General features: G+C 40.8%; 1 protein-coding gene across 1 annotated transcript in view; it reads left to right on the plus strand.

Annotated features, from left to right (window-relative positions):
- JAZF1 (JAZF zinc finger 1) overlaps positions 1–17,719 on the plus strand; it is a 209,431-nt gene extending 191,712 nt beyond the window's left edge. The window contains exons 4-5 of the mRNA XM_068405177.1: positions 8,069–8,238; positions 15,409–17,719. Of these exons, the coding sequence (XP_068261278.1) occupies positions 8,069–8,238; positions 15,409–15,585 (347 nt within the window). The 3' untranslated portion in view covers positions 15,586–17,719. The remainder of the gene's footprint in view (positions 1–8,068; positions 8,239–15,408) is intronic.
- Positions 17,720–17,876: the final 157 nt, after the last annotated feature.

The raw sequence follows: 17,876 nt of genomic DNA on the forward strand, positions 1-17,876 counted from the left end.
GAGATTGTGTTCTTGGGTTTATCGTGTTTTTCCTGTACTATGTATAAACAGAAGATTGTACGTTATTGAAAGCCCTTTTTTGTGGAAAACAGGATTGGGAAAAAAAGTTTATGTAAGAATGCAAAATAACTTCCCGAGACTATTGGCGCAGTGTGACCATAAAACCTCAACAGCACATTGTGCAGTGACATAATAACAATTTGCTTTAGCACCTCTGCAGCATTCTCAGAAAGTCCTGTTCTACAAAACACATGCCGTGGTATCAGTTGACTGTTTTTTCCAGAATCGGTTCTTTACATGCATGTTTTTGTGATTAGTTGCTGTTCTGCAAGTAATTGGAAGTGGAGAATTTTTTTTTTCTTATTTAGCTTATTACATGTATGTTTTATGTGCTTATGTTTATAGATTCAGTAAGTTGTAATGTATCTGCTTATATAGGTGTGCAAGCTCCTTTTAGTGGATTTATAATCTCTGGATTGGGATTTTCTGTGTTGTAGTTTAAAGAGTGTTCTTTGATATACCGATATATCAAGACAGAAAATGGCACACAATTGCTTTTAAGGCCAGATAGAGTCCAGCTGCTCCACCAACCACTGTATTGGCTCTGGAGGACTATTTTTTTTTAACTTGAGTGTTCGGAGTTTCTCTTGTAGCCCAAAATGGTGAGCAGATCTCATGTGCAAATAGTTCCCAATTTTACCGACGCTGAATAAGAATATATAATACTAATGTCATACTAATAGTCCTTCAAATAGAAACCTTTATGTTTATTTTCTACCTTTCTCATTTTAGCTTTACCTCCAGGATTTTAGGGTGATTTCCCATATAGGCTAGCTCAGCTGGAATAATTCTACACCAAAATACAGTATATTCGGTTCTATGTTTTACCTATAGGTTCTGAAGTGTTTGCTTGCTTTCCAAAGTGGATTCAAGCCATGTAATTGAATACATTTTCAGTCACTTAAAATTCAGCATGAGCTTACACTGAGCATTTAAATGAAAACTAAAGGTGATTTGAAATGTTAGAATCGACTGATCTACCATTTCATTTAAAACACCGAGGTTACCTGTGGGTTGGGTGCATAACTGTACTTGTGGGTTCATCCTGTTTGTGGCAGCACCCTCCAAAATAGCTGTAGAAAGTATCTTTTCAGGCTGTCTCTGTGACTGTCCAAGTTACAGTTGCTATTTCTGTGGTGATGGTCAGAGAGGGTAGAGGATGTCCAGAAACATCTACTTACATCCTTGCTTGCTTAAATGTTCCCTCCTCCGGTATAGCAGACCCTGCTGGCTGAAAGCTACTCTTCAAATGATGCAAACAAACAAGAAAAAGTTTTTTTTTTTCCATAACTTATTTTGTCTAGTGCTTTTAAGTACCTTGTGCATAAAAATAATGTTAAAAACCATATTGCTCTTTGTATTTGAATCCATATTCACATCCTTACATGAGGTACATTTTTGAAATTCTCTTGGTGCTTATTCACTAACAGCCTTGCTTCAGCCAGAGACAATAGAAAATTAGTTCTTCTGAGCAGTCATAGTTCCTCAGCAGCTCATTATTTAGTGCCTGATACTTGATCTAAGCTAGGAGAGGGCTGGAAGGAAGGGTGGTTTCTCCAGAAGACATTTTTCTGGCCAAATCCTGCTCTGACTAGTGCCATGAGGAAGAGCAGGATGCTGGCAGCGGTGACAGCTGAAGAGCAAGACGAGGGACGTGCTGCTGGTGCGAGCATGTGTGAGAGCAGCCCGGCAGCGGCCGCCGCAGACCACACAGCCCACGGGACCCGCTGCATGGGGGCTGGCAGCGGCCATGCCCTGCACCGCCCCTCCGCTCGGAGCAACGCCAAGTCAGTAATTGTTATTTTGATGGCTCTTTTGTGATCATGCAGAGGGATGGAGGTCTCTGCCAGCCTTGGCAAGTGCCCATTTGACAAACCATAACCATCTCAAGCAGCTCCCTCGAGTGACAGCAGAGCTGCCAAGCATGCATTAGGCTTTGAGAGCAGATTTGCCTCTTCTCTCCCAGGAACGAGGTTCAGAGATATTTATTGAGGTAAGAGAGAAGACTTTAACAGCGTGTCCTTGCACCTGTTGGCTGAAGAAAGGCTCCAGCCTTCATCATGGTGAACCTAGTGCTCGCTTAATGTAGGCTCTTAATCCAAACACTGGTATTGCACTTGCAATCTAAAATACCAGTGTCTGTAGCACTACACAGTGCTCTGTTTAAACTGCCCTGGGTTTTCTTCAGTTGTTATTACATACGTGTTTACATCATCTTTGTGGACATGAATGATAAAAGTATTTTTGAAAATACAAGAAATGAATCTGAATGGATTCACAAAGGCTGAAAAACACTTTCTGTCCTCTGAGTCCCTTTCTCCCCCCGCTGCCAAAACAAGCAAGCAAGCAAAGGAAAAATCCTGGCTTAGTCTATTTGGATCATCCAGCCTCTGAAATCTGTTGCCTGAGTTTGCAGAGCCAGTGCAATGTGCCACCCGTACCAGCTCGCAGCTGAGAGAGTCCTGCCACAGCTTCTAGACTAAACCCTTGCATAGCAGCCATGACGCATGTTATTTAACTGTTTTGTATTTCATTGCCCCAAGCATTTCTTTCCCGTGCTTTATATAAAGGAAGAATATTTCATTTTGAATGACTTGATATGTCTTTAGGTCAGCAATGAGTATCAGCTGTGGGAATGTGCTCCCTCCTGTGAGCGTGGAGGAGACTGTGTGCATCCATGGGCACAGAGGGAAGAAGTTTGACGAATCCATTAATGTGCTTTAGTGTTAGACCAAAATTCATATAATATTAATAATTCACTTTTTTTTTATCAAGGAACTTGTCACAGTATATGGGAATGCAAACTTCTTAACATAAGAAGTGCTCTCATAAAACTGTTTCTATGAAATATAAACTGCAAGTCCCGCACGGGACAAAGTGTGAATCTGAATTTTTATGAGAGATCATTGGAATTAGCATGACCTTTCAGTGATACTAGCAGTGTTGGTTCCCACTGCAGTAAGCTATTTGCTCATAGTTATTCATTGTATACTTAAATGTATGCTTTCTGGTCACAAAAGTAATTGGCAAGGATGTTTTGGGTTTGTTTTTCTTCATGGGAGGAGAAAGGAAGAGCTCATAATGTTCTTGATCGGAGGTCAAGATAGATCGTATTCATTATAATGGCACACACGGTGCTGGTTTTCGTCAGCTTTGTCTTTTTTATATTTCAAAGCACAGTATAGAAGTCTTTAGATTTAAAAAGTGACATAACTACAAATGATGTGCACCTGCTAGAACTAAGATTCATTCAAAGTTGAGGGAAAAAATCCTCTGTAAATCTCGTGGTGGAATGAATTCACTCATGCAGAAGGCAGAATTTATCTTGGTTACAGTGATGTGAATACCGAATAAATCCCAGAAACATAAAAGGTAAGGTTCCAGTGTAGCTGGGGTGTTGTCTATTCCAGAATGTCAAATGATTAAGTCTTCTGCAAAATGTTTTTGAGCTATTTAAATTACTGACTTCATCTACTGGAAAAAGACGAAGTAGTAGATGGGCTTTCAAGAGGTGAGATCTTTGCTGTAGGATTAAGTGATGTTCTTGCTGATTTTGATAGCAAAACTGACTGGAAGAAGAGGTAGAGCAAGTCTTTGTGGTGCGACTTTGCTTTTCATCTCTCTACAAAGACTTCTTACCACGCAGGCAGTAATCCTAATCCCTTTTCATGCACATGTTTACTTTTGGCAAATAAACTGCTGCGATGCAGACAGCCTTCTTACTTGTGATGGGTTGTGTTTAAACACAGCATAAAAATGAAAAGAGAAATAACTTGCTGACCCTGTACGTTTTCTGTCTTTTCATAACTAGTAATTTTACGTAATACCTGGCTCTGATACGGCATACTATGCCAGCTGCGCCTAGTGGTGTCCACCTCAAGTCTGTGCCCACCTTAAGTCCATCTCTGCCACTGGAGCCCACCTCCTCTTTGAGGAGCAGTGGCATTGTCTCAGCGTGGAAAATTCCAGGAAAAAAACCCAAAACTAGCATTCTTTCCTTGCCTTTGTTTTGTTTTGTTTCATTTTTTAATCTGCTGGGGGCAGCACAGATGAAGTGAGCCTTTTGGCAGGGCCACTGGAGTAGGGAGAGGGGAAAATGGCTTTGTGGGCCAGGACTGAGGGAATATTGTATGCAGGGGCGGGGGCGATATTAGGAAGATGTTACTGTGTCATTTGGACGATAAAACACTGGGTTTAGGTTAGACTGAGGTAGAATTATGTAGGGTCTCTGAATGAAAGCCAGGTGATGAAACTGGATATGGTAAAACCAGCAAGTTAGCTAGCAAGGAGCCTCAGAAAGAGCATTGCCAGAAGACAGAGAAGACAGTTTTCTTGCTATTGTAGAACTAGTATTTCGTTACAGTAATAATATTTTGTATTTGTACATCACCTTGCTGAAAGCATGTGCTTCTCTGTCACCCTTTTCCCTCCAGATATTTAGACACTTCATCTTAGAGAAATGCGTGTTATTGACTTTTGGGGGAGTTTTTTGCTATTCAGACTTCTGAAGCCTAATTCCGATATTTTTCCTTTGAGTATTGCATGATGAGAAACGGCAAGGCCATTAGCACACGTGCTTCAGGAATGGCTCTGCTCGGTCCCGCAGGAGGGCAGCGTGCCCCAGCAGAACGTCCTGCTTTCCACGTGCATGGCAACGTCCAAGCGGAGATCAGTGAGCCAGCTCTCCTGGAGCTCTCTTAAGAGTTAGTGCAAATACTTGTCCAAGTCACGCAGTTGTTACACCCTGGAACATGCCATAGGTTAGATGCAAAGATGCTTAATTTTTATTTTTCCTTTTAAAAAGTAAATATTTACAATTATTATTGTGAAACACTAACCAAGTTTAAAAAAAAAAAAAAACCAAACAGGCTGTATCTTGATCAAAGTGCGCTGCTGTGCGCTTCCCCTTCAGTGCACTGCTGGTACCCTGGCCCGAAGGAGCCAGCGGCAGCCGGCGCCTCGGGTTGCAGTTTGTACACCTGACGTGTAGCTGAGGGCCAGGGACTCCTGCTCGGCGTGGGAACAGCTTCGCAAAGCCACCGTCCTCAGCCTTACAGTACTTAATTAACATACCTCATCTAGGGGCTGTTCATTATGGCAGCGCCAACCTGTGTGTTGTGCTTTTTGTTTTTCCTCTTCCCCTTCCTCTCTGATGTGTTGCATGCGATCAGTGAGGCACCGCGTGGGTTGCTGCTCTGAGACACTGACAACTGAGGAAATTAAATTCTATGTTTTTCTCTGGTGACTGAAACAACATAATTACTTAAGGGACAAATTATTGCTAATGAATTTTTTTCAAGACTAAGTTTTTTACATTTTGTTTATACCAGGGCCCTCTTAAATACATTTTGGGATTTTTGGTTTATTTTTTAAGAGACTGCAAACAACTGAGTTCAGTAGGACACTATTAGATAAAAGCAGTGACAGACTCTGCGGTTCCAGCTTTGTATAATGTAATATGCCTTTAAGGTACTTTGCATTATTAGTTTTACTGGTTTGTGCCAGAAGAAATATATATTTATATGGTTATACATACTTGAAAAAGCTTATCATATTTGTAAAATCCCTAGTGACAAGTCTTGGTTTAAAACCTTGAGACAGTGGAGCATTTGCTTATACTATTTAAAAAACTCTTCTGACTTTTCTAGACAACATCTTGCATTTTTGTTCCGGTAAGCTAATTAAAAGAAAACCATAAGGATGGTCTGACCTCACAGATGCTTATGCACACGTTTTAGTCTCTTCTGTCTCTCTCCTTCAGTGAGTCTACCTACAAGTGAAGTACAGGCAAAAGTTGTTACAGAATTGGGCACAAGATTGGGCACAATCTTCCTGTACAAAGTTATTAGAAAAATTAAAAGGATGCCCTGAAAGTATAGGAAACCCTATGGAAATGCATAATTGCAATGATTGCTTCTTCTCCCCAGTGCTGTGTGTATCTTTTCCCTTATAATACCATATTGCATGTTAAGTTTTATTAGAGCACTGTTGTTTTATAAAAGCATGCTCCTTGTTATCACTAGAAGTAGTCATATCCTTAGTAGATGTTGTACAGTCTCAAATGATGTTTTCTTTGGGAGGAAAAAATCCTATTTAGGAGGAAATCGCCCTCTCTTAAGGGGGCTTACAAGAGGGGTGATTATAATGGCTGAAATTGTTGGTATCAGTGTTCAGAATTGTATATTTTCTCATCCTAGGAGTGCATACATTTATTTACAATAGGGTTTTCTGTTGCATTTGCTTAAAAAAACCCCACTGAGCTAAAAAGTTTGAAAGGAACAGCTTGAGGAATTTTTTCCATCACGATACAATCAAGGGCAGGAAATCGTAGAAGCAGAGTTGTGGTTTTGCCTCCATTTTTTTTATTGGTTAATTAAACTGTAACAACTCTTAACTTCATTTTAGGTTAACTGTTCGTCGAGTTCAGAAATATTTTAAGAGGTCAATAATGCTTTCTTTGGCTTTCGCTCATTCGGTGTGGGATAAGGAGTCGCAGTCAGCAGGGCAGAGTTTTCCAGATGTGCTGCAGAGCGTGTGTGCGTGCGCTCATGTCGACAGTTGTCGGTGGGAAACCATCCATCTTTCCTCATCTGCGCACCACCCTGTACGGATGAAAACCACAGAAAAGAAACGTGGATAGCCTGACATCTGTAAGCGAACTTACAATAACTGATTAAAGCTCAGGAACCCTGAGTACTTGCAGCTACCAGTTGACATGCGTTTTTACTCGATGATGGAGAGGTGCCGAGTCTGAAAGTACTGGGGAGGGGGAATCCAAAGGGAAAAATTTGAGTCGTTGGGTGTGTGTTTAGTTTCACCAGAAGAAAAAAAAACCCAAAGACCCCATTGTACATTGCAGCATGGGTTTTCTCTGTAAAGTCGGGATGTTTCTTTTTTAAAGTGCCGTAAGGCATCTGTCTGCGTTTTCTTCTCAGCACGTAGAGCTGCTTAGAGGCGTGCACTGAAAGGGCATATGAGGGAAGCAAATACAGCCATGCGAGTGTCACATAACTGTCTTTAATAACAGGAGCTATTCCAGCGCTCAGAGCCAAATCGTCTTTCAGCAGAAAGGATAAAATTTAGCAGAGCTGGGAAAGGGAAAGAAGAAAGGGGAGGGGAAACACAGCACCACCTCCTGCTGACACCACAGAAGTTTCCCTCAGCTTTCCCTCTCTCTCCCTCTGTGCATATATTTTCTTTTTAATCAGCTGGGACTCTTCCCTCCCCTGCCTTTTTTTTTTTTTTAAACTGTATTTTTATAGTTGGAATTCTGCTTTCCTAATTTCTCTTGTTTCACATTTAACTTCTTCAGAGAATTTCGTTAATAGTTACTGCAATTAAAAATAATAAATAAACTCAGCACCAGCTGCTCAAATGGCTGTCGTAGCATATCTGGAACATAATGTGGTCTGTTTGGGGCAGCCACACAATGCAATTTATCCCCACACCTGAGGGAATGAATTTCACAACTATAATTGCTACAGTATAATTCTTATTAATGTTCTGCTATAATTCCTATTAATTCCAGAGGGCTAGTAAATGCATTAAGACTTGTCAACATATTATTTTACACTGTTTATGATCTGTAGAATTACGCTCTTCAGTATTGTATTGCATAAAGAAAAGCCTTAAAATTAGCTTTAATTGCGGGGGGGTGAAACCACATTTTCTGTTTGGGCGCTGGGAAAGACGGAAGGGTCCTGGTGTTTGAGGAGTAATGAAACTGCATTTTTAACTCAGTCCTTTGAACTTTCTGTGCCACGCATTTAGTGCAGTTATGAAGATATATTAATAATGCCTGTCCTGGTTATTAGAAAAAGAACCACTGGTGTCTTTATGAAGGAATAAATATAAGAGAGAGATTTATAAAATTAGAAATAACTGTCTTCCAGCAAAGACAAAAGTGGGGAAATTACAAGTCATTGTCACTGATGCAATAAATGCAGAATGTGATATCTTGCTGTGCTCTTATTTATTCCTGTTTCATCTCAATACCTCGCTTTTCTAGGTAGTGAATATGATGAGGAGGAAGTAGACTATGAAGAATCAGACAGTGATGAGTCCTGGACTACAGAAAGCGCTATCAGCTCTGAAGCTATCCTTAGTTCTATGTGCATGAATGGAGGGGATGAGAAACCTTTTGCCTGTCCTGTTCCTGGATGTAAAAAAAGATATAAGGTAAGCAGTAGTGCAGACCTATCTTATTTCCTGCGGGGTGGGGGGAGCCTCTAAAATCAATTTGTACCTTTCTCATTTAATAGACTTTTCACATTTGTTTTTGTGGTATTTTAGCAGAGTACATGTTTTATTCACTGGTTTCCTCTCAAGCACAGCCAAGTTGTCAGTTTTACAGAGGATTTAGCCTTTTGCATCCCTGTCTGTCAAGAGAGATTACATACAGTGACTCTTTTGCTTTACACATTTTAACTTAACTTTCTATTATTTAGACAATTTAACTGCAGAATGCAGGAGGTACTACCAGCAACTACCAGCAAAATAATCTCTTGGGTCCCTTTCAGAGACACTAAATAAAAAGCTTCTGCCCATCAGTGCCAGAATGAATTCCTTCTGCATAACTGCTAGAGATACTGCCTCTCCTTCGGTGAGACTGTGCCCAGGGTACTTTTCCTGGTAAAGGTGATGTGCGGAAGGTGGTGGTTAATGTTTTGCAAGTCAGAGGTCACCTCGGGAAGGCAGAGCCTTGGAAGAATTCTGGCAGTCCGAGTCCCCGTGACCCATCTGCGCAGCAGTCAAGTGTGTCTGGCCCCAAGTGCAGGGCTTGCATCCCTCTGCTGACACGCAGGGGAACAATCCCCCCCTCCCTTTTTAATTCTTCTCCATCATCAGAAATTTTTGTCTGTTTATGGGAGTGAAACATCTTTAACTTTGAACCTTGAGCTGGCTGGTATAGAACGTGCTGTGATGTTGTGAGGACAGGAGCATTGCTTCACGTGAACTGGTGCAGAGACAGATGAAATTGTATTGAGCAGCTTGGACTTCAGCATGGTATTCTACAGTCGTTGACATTTGGAAACAGAAATAGCTTGTTGGCACAGTTCCTCTAAATCATTTTCTGAAGTTTTTGCATGAAGTACTATAAAATTCAACCACTGACCTATACCCTAGAAAAAGCAGTGGTGGTTGGGTTGGTTTTATGCTAGGTTTATTTTATGGCTTCTCCTTAAATAACTGAAAAGCAGCAACTCAAAAGAGAACAGAAATATGAAAGAAATATATGAAGACCAATAACATTTGAGATTAAACATTGTGAGAAGAATTAATAAACTGTGCATGAAACCGTGTAGTGGACAAAAATGTGTTTCAGTGGTGCTGCATCTATTCTGGACTGTGGCAGCTCCCATAGCAGCAAATCAGAAGTCTCAGATTCATATACAGATCATTTAATACTGACAATACTTACTTAAAACATGAGCAAGAAAGCAGTGTGCTCATTTCTTAGTGGCATACGAGTCTCTTTTGCAGAGATTAGCCTGAACTATGTAATGGTTATTCTCCTCTTCAGTTACAGGAAAAACTGAACCCCGTCTCCAGGGGCAGGGAGAGGGAAAGATGGTTTTCAGACTATTTGCAAGTATTATTTTGCAGATATACCCACACTATTCAGGATTAATACTTTTCTTGTGTGTGGTAGAAGCTGTGCCAGATGAAGGGTATAGTATAAAAGCTAAATCCCTAGCTCAGGAAGCAAACAAGCCATGGTGATTGTTAGAAGTCCCTGTGCCCACAGGGCATCTATGCATTGCAGAAAACATTCACTTAATGGCAAAGGCTAAGAAGGAGAGCCCTGTAATTTGCTATATCCTGTCTGTTCTCTGTTTGACTGCCAGCCCTCTGTCTTTTTATTGCCCAAATAAGCAAGCTGTTTCTGCCTGCTTCTGCTATCTCACTACCTTCATCTCAAATGCATGAGGACTGTCCAAGGGATATCTTGTACACCATTAATGTTAGAACAGTCGGACAGGGAACAAATTAACAACCCTTAGAGAGGCTGACAGGCAGAGAGCAGCAGCAAATAAAAAGTACCGTATTTTCCTAAGAAACTCACCTCTGTTTAGTCCTGATAGGAAAACACATTTCCTTAAACTCTGCCTCACCTCATTTCTCTTTTCTGTAGGATCTGTTTCCTTTCTTTTTTCTTTTCAGCCTATCTTTTTTCTTTTTACATTTTTATCTTTGTTTCCTTCCTTTTAGCTTTGTGTCAGCTGTGTTTCTTATTTCCTCTTCATCTTCCTTCTGCTTAACCCCCTCCTCTGATGAATTATTTGCGAAGTCTGGGTAGGGAGTCCTGTGATCAAAGCACTGGGATTTTCTGGTGGGTACTGGATAATCACAGCCAGGGCTGTAAAACAATTATAGAGCTCCAAACAGGAACACGGACACGCACATACAGTAATTGCCAGGCTCACTTTACGGCTGAGAAAGGATGCATTCCTTTAGGGAGCTAGGAGGAAAGGAGGATATACACAGTTTTCTTTTGTCTGGCCTTAGCTGACGTATGCTTGAGAAGCAGAAATGTTATTTTTAGATGTGTTATTTGTATTACAGTCCTGCTTAAAGGACCCAGTAGGGTTGGGGCTCCTTTTTGCAAACAATGTACCAGGATAAAAGATGGCCTCTGCACTGAAAAGTCATTATGGAAAGGTAAATAAGACAAGAATGAGTACAACAAATACTCCCAAGGAATGGGCTGGGGCAGACAATGGAAACTGTAATGAGAACATGTTTATACACAAGCCCAGATGAGTATCAGAAGACCCTACTGGCCTTGTGCCCAGCTGCTATCTCTGGGCGGTTTCCCATAGGCGGTGCAGTAGAAGTGAGTCATAAACATTTAGTTGTTCTTCAGGAACTTAATTTTTTTCAAGAAATAAAATTGCTTGCTTATAATGTGTATTGGTACTCTATATAGAATGGCACAGATTTTCTTGAGGAGCTGAAGATTCTGGGGGGAAAAAAACCTTTTTTTTTTTAATGATATGTAAATCTGTTTGTGGGATAGTCAGAAACAGCTAAATGAATCTGGGGCACACTGACTTCTAGATGCTTAATACACAAGCCTCCAAACTAATTTCTGAAGCTTGCTTTCTTCTTCTCTAATTATGGTTACTGACCTAGAGAGCAAATTATAAGTGTTTTATAGTTTGCCATTTATGGATTTTTCTTTCTGCATATGATTTGTATTTGATGCCTTAGATTTGATTTTCAGAAAATCATCTGCATGATTCAGAGGAACCCAAAGATCTTAGCCTTGTTTCTGTGGAGTTCACCCTCACCAGATTTTGGATTTACATTCGCATTTAGATGCCCTGTCCAGAAGTATGTGGGTATTGAGTAGTTAACGTGCTCTGCAAAATGCCACCTGTAGGAGCTAAAGTGTGGATTTATGAAGGTGGAGATTAGTTTTCCTTTTATTCAATACCACTTACATGTGCCACTTATTTGATCTCTAGCTCTGGAGAAAAACATTCAAAATCTATGATGTAGATAAAGTTCTTCAGGCAACTTCCAAAGAGCAAATGAAGTTTGATACATAATAGATAGATACAAAAAAACCCCACAAATAACGGATATATACCATTATAGAGAAAACCCTAGAGTATTTGTCATAATTCTTCTAGTTTGTGCAAATACAATAATAAAAGAGTAACAGATTTTCGTGCATACAAAATGTAGCTTATGACTGCTTTTTGGCCTAGGGCAAGAGAAATGGTACCTTCCAAGAATACCGAGGCATTGGGCTTGTCTTTCAGGCACGTAATGGGACGAGGGTCCTAGGCCTGTCGGGTGGGGCAAACCCCCATGAAGGCTGGTCTAAGTGCAGTGAGCCTCAGCAGAGCTTAGGGAGGAAGAATATTGAAGTGAGAGAGGGAAAGAAAGGAGTTTACTTGAAAGAAAGGAGCAAGCCAGAGCTTGCAAGTTGAGCAAAGAGGAACTGGACCCACAAAGAAAACTTCAGGAGGAACAGCCAGGAGATACAAAAACATATATGAACGTCCAAGTCTGAAACAAGAAATCCTCCCAAACCATCACTGACGTCTCTTTTCCTTCTTGAAGGGGGTGGCAGGCTCTCTGCAGTGTAGTGGCTTTATGAGTACTGCCGTGCAAGGGGCCCTGCCCAGCAAGTGTCCGTGTGTCCAGGCAAACCAGGTAGTGCCAGTCTAAACTTCTCTATCTCCTCCTGATCTGGTCTCAGGTTAATAATTGTTTCCTCCTGTTTTAAGATTTGAGAGTGCCCTTCTATACTGCCGCCTTCTTCCTCAATCATTTGTGAGAGCAAATAACAAGCAACCTAAGTAACCAGGGCAATAAAAGTGATGTTTGAATTTGGCAGTGGGTTTTGCCATACCTCAACAAACTCAGCCCAGACATACCACAAAGTGTTTACATTACAGCAGTGGAAAAAGTGCTGAAGAGTCGACTGTAATTCTAACAACAGTTTTCTTTTAGACAGGCATACAGGTCAAATTTCATGTTACTCTACCTCCTCATACTCTGCATGGTTTACTATTTCTCAGACCTTCCATGGCCCAATTCATTCCACGCAGGTTTCTGGTTTAGTATTTCCTTAAATTTTTCTGCCTGAAAGTACTTTTCCCCCTTCATCAAAGCGCGTGGTGTACTTGAGGCTGAGTGGATCATTAAAAAAATCTGCATCAGGAGAAGAGTATCATTGGCGTGGAATAGTGAGGATATTTGTGACTCCAGATTTATGGCATCTGTAGCAATTGATACGAGTTTAGAAGTATCTTAAAGTGATTTCTTACAAAAATTAAAAGTCTAAACAGGTTTCTGTCATTTCCAAAACATGATAGGGTTTGGGGATAGCTTTGTTTTTAAAATTCCACTGCAGTAGCAAAAGTTTAGCGGGTCACCCCCAGATTTTCTTTTCTTTGAAGGCGCAGGGCCTTAACAGTAATTAGGTGTTGACAGATGCCTTGTGACAGTCCTCATGCCATCCAGTGACATCCCGGCCCCCTCACCCCAGCAGTCCTGCGGGTGCTGAAGGTTGTAACTGTGTGCAAAACCACCTAAAAGCTGCCTCAGGATCTCAGATAACTTGCAGGGAATTCACTTGTCTGCTCTTGAGGATAATTTGTAGCTTGGATGTGCCCTTGTCTGTCTTGGTGGCACAGCATTCTACCTCTGAATACTCTTCACCCAGAAGTAACCTGCACTAAAGGCTTGTATTTCTGTGTCTGGTTTGTATTGGAGACTGGAGATTCTCTTCTCCTGCATCTCAGATGACAGCTGTGCAGGAGTTGTCCAGTGCTTTTAAAGATGTGAAGGACAGTTTGGGGGCTGGACTTGCAACTTCAAGGGACAATTCAGTGCCTGGATGCTCTAGAGAGAAGCATGAATCTGTGGGCAGAGCATGGAGCCTTGCACCATACCCTTTTTCCAGGGTGGATATTTTAGGCTAATTTTTTCTTTCTAAAGGATTTCCACAAATCAGCCTCTGCAGACACCCAGGCTGCCCTAAAATGCCACTTCAGCGGTACAGACTCCACTGGGTGTTATGAGTTCTGACGAGAACGGTACCACGCTCAACTTTTATGATTGAAACCAGAGAACTGTTTTTGCTTAAAGATTAAAAAAACATTGCTGCCATGGCACCGTTAACGTGTAATAAATAAGGACCAGCATTTTACACTGTGAGACCACTGCAGCAATCTGGGAGACTAGGTGGTTTCTATTGCAGTTCCACTCCTCCTTGCCTTTCTGATGCAAGTTCCTTGTACTTCTCTTGCTTGCTGTTGTGAGCTGTGGTTAGAGCAGGGCAGCGGAGGGCAGCACGCAGGGGCACTGCCTCTCTCAGGAGTGGGACATAACACTTAAGATTCTGACTCAGAAGTTCTAAGTTGGATTAGGTGGTAGGGGAGGAGAATGGGAAGTGCTGGCAGGGAAGTGGTATTGATGTTAACCTCGTGCCTTGCTGGGGTTTGCTTTCTGATGTATATAGTCTTCTGAAGTTTTAGGAGTTGTAGCTCTGCTCTGTTTACTGAAGGCTTTTTCTTTTTCCTTTTTTTTTTTTTTAAAAAAACAAATCGTCTAACTTGTCCAGTTGTGCTGAGTTCCGAGCTGGAGCTTTCACTTACTGTAAACTGTGCATTGATAAAACTGAACTTGTTCCTTAAAGAGCCAAGGGGACTTTTTAGTATGTGTAACACCAGGCAGTGGTTCACGAAAGACAAGATCCCTAAAACTTAATTTAAGTGGGTTAATTAATATCCAGGCTTTTAATTGATTTTAGCTTTTTCTTAATAGTTGTTTTAAAACCATGAGATCTGTATCTGGAAACCTTAGAGAGGACACAGTAGAGCCTCGGAGCTGTATCTTTTTGTCACAAATTGTCTTGGCATCTTCTTTGGTTTCTTCCTAGGAGAAGCTCTAATGAAAGAGTTTGCCTTTCCCTATTTATCCAAAAATCCAAGCTCTTTTAGCGGAAGCAGGTAAGAGAGACTCCAGTAAGATGAATCCTACCTAAAGCAGTGCCACACCAGCTGTTAAGACCACAACAGCTTCTTCCATTTTTGCCAGAAAGATGTGAAAGGGAGGTGAGGGGTATGACTGATTTGTTTGGGAAGGGTCGTGATTAATCTAGCAGAAGTGTTGCCTGTTGCCTGACCTTGCCAGTGTAATGGTAAGTGTGTTGTGGTGCTGACTTTTGCTCTTTTCTCTCATAACTAGTGGAGATCAGTTCTCTAGTTGTGGCTGTAGAAGATTCCCAAACAACAGCTATTTTGAAGACGGCTTCTCTAGATTATTTTCTAAAAGTGCCCTGTGTAACTCTTTGAGTTAAGTGTTCCTTGCAGTTAATTCTTGGGAGACAATGTGTAAACTATCAGAATCTGCTGGTGTCTAAAGACATATCTAGAAACAATGACCCAAAATGGAACAGACACACCATGGGGGGAGCTTCAGCTTTTTGAAGTGTGACTCGAGTCTTCATGCCAATTCTTTGTTTGCTTGTAAATGAACCTCTGAATAGAATTTGTCAGTGCTGTATGAAAAACTGTCAGAAGCAAAGAACATCCATGTGTGAGCCCATTAAATGGTATTTTTTGGAAAGTGCCGTACGTTGGGAGATTAAAAAAATCAGGATTACCCAGGTAGACAGATGTCAGGCATTATTATCCGCGCAGATTATTCTCCTCCTTGTCCCATCTTCTCTCTTGCAAGCCCAACACACGCCGAACACCTCGCGGGAGTTCCTAGCAATCTATGTGGTTTTGTCTGTGACGTTAATCGATTTTTGGTTTTTTTTAACAGGAAGCCAAGCCCTCATCAGACCGCTTGACCTCTAACTTTTTACTTTCTCCCTCACAGAATGTGAACGGTATAAAGTACCATGCCAAGAACGGCCACAGAACGCAAATCCGCGTACGCAAACCATTCAAATGTCGCTGTGGGAAGAGTTACAAGACAGCTCAGGGCCTGCGGCACCACACAATCAATTTCCATCCCCCCGTGTCTGCTGAGATTATCAGGAAGATGCAGCAATAACATGCTGGTCACAAATGTGCCAAGAAACCCTCACCAGCAGTTGCTGATTTTTGAGAACAGCCACCTTTTTTCAGGGGAAGCATTCAGCAACCCTTTAAAAAAAAAAATAAATGCATGCTTTAAAATTTTCTGTAATTTTGGAATGATGTATCTTTGTAGAGTTAATGATTTTGTACATTTGCACATGTAATCATCATACCCATTTTTCATTACTTTGAGATAAGGTGCTATAAAAGCTATAGGTTCCTCAGAACATTTTTTTTTCCTGAAACAAAAACAACTGAGGGGGGGGAGCGTTGTGTATTTAGTTGTACTGAAGCGTTGAACAGGAGTGAGAGGATGTGATCTTGGCACTGACATCCTTTCAAGATTGTAGTGTGATGAAGACTTTCAATGCATCTGTCAATGTGTGTGCAAAACCAAAATGATACCACCCTCGTCAAACTATAGTTAACATGCCTTACGTAACGGAGTTAGCAGTGGAGTAGCAAGTCTTTTAGGTAATGGAAGTATAAATAAGAAAGAATGTTTAACATAATATGCTAAAAATATTTTCATACTTACTTAAATAACATACATAAAAAGGTGTGCTTGCTGTATTTTATATTATCTTGCAAATCTTTTTTTTTCCCTCTTGAGATGCTGAAAATCTTGCCATTCGAACTAGTAAACAATCACTTTAGTTAGAATTTTTTGTTTTTTGTTTTTTTTTTTGTACAAGATGTCATATTATGTTCATGCCCATCAAACGTTTGAGGACCAATATCCCAGTCCAACTAAATATTTCCCCCTGAACTATCATGTTAGAAAGACACTTGGAAATACTTAAGTGCAAATTTATGTGTGTGTGAGAAACAATTTTCTTCATCTCAGATGAAGTTTTAAAGCACTTTGTAGTTCTCTATTGCCAACAGATTTAATGTTTTATGTGTTGCCAATTCTTGCAACTACTGTACGAGCATGTGCCTGTGGTTGCAAATAAAAATTAAAAAATTCTACGTATGGTTTAAGGAGGTCCATTAGTTGTGCTAAGGGAGTTTCTAATGCCTCTCCCTCGTGTTCATTATATTTTGAGATTTTTTTTGTGCGGTGTTTTTTTGTTTTTTTTTTCTTCTCAGTGTAGGTCACTGCGTTCCAGTTGGAAGCGTCTGTTTAGCTTTACAATTAATTTTGCTGAAATATGACATATGAGCCTTATTGAAGATTAAGTGCTTCTTGCAGCAGATGGTCAGAGACTGACTTAAAGCCAAGGTGCGAGTGCTTCGTGTCTGGCCCATACCGGAACATTGGTTGTTTACCATCCTGCCTTGAGCATTCTTCTCTCACAAGTGCTATTCTTGGAGTTGAGCTGGCATGGAAGGGAGGTGGGCACCCCCGCCCTGCCCCAGCCCAGAAACACTTGTTACACGGTGAGGGCTAGGGAGGAATGCGCTGTGTTAAACACAGTGATCATCACCTTCACTTAGTTCCTGTTCTTTTAAGTGCAAAAGAAAGCTCAAAGGAAGGAGGAAGGAGCTTTCCCTCTATTTTTTTTCCAAAGCTTTAAAAAAAAACTTTGTGAGGATGACAATTACTTATTCTCCAGCAGAGTAAAACCCTTAGGAATCATTGCAGTGAGTAAGCATTTCAAACAAAACACCCTTTTTTTCAAATCCTAGTGAGGTGACCGTGCTCACGTGGCACAGTGCTGGCAGCTGGTTTTAAGGCTGAGCCAGACATGAGTTATGGGACACACAGGGCTCAGGTGTCCGCTTCCCACCTCCTGCAGTTGTGGCAACAGATCTGGCCAACAGAGAGTTTGGCTCTGCTCCTAGTGCAAGAAACGACAGGCTGGGTAAGTTTGTTCAACAGCTAAACAGTCGTAAAACGTCATTGTTGCATGTAAATTCTTTTCAACTATAAAAATGAAATTCCAGTTTCTATTTACCTATTCATTGTGACAGTATTATTACACAGGTAAAGATGGGACTATTTTGTTATACTGTGTATAGTGAATGTATTGTACTGTGTCTGTGAAAAGTGTGCTTTAAATTATATTTTCATATGTTTTGTTGGGGACAAAGTACTTTAAGTTTGAAAGTGACAGAGGTTTGTTTTAGAACTGAAGGCAACTTAAAGAATTCCTGTCAAGAAAGCTGCTTATAAATGTAAATCAAATCACATTTAAAATAAACTGCCTCTGACCTAAAAAAGACTGCTCTTTACTCATCACTGACCTTAACAGTTAAGCTCTTGGCTGTATGTAGTCGTTATTTGTATATCTTACTTTGATATCATCAAACTGTAGTCAA

This window comes from Nyctibius grandis, chromosome 7 (assembly GCF_013368605.1).
Source record: "Nyctibius grandis isolate bNycGra1 chromosome 7, bNycGra1.pri, whole genome shotgun sequence".
Lineage (NCBI taxonomy): Eukaryota > Metazoa > Chordata > Aves > Nyctibiiformes > Nyctibiidae > Nyctibius > Nyctibius grandis.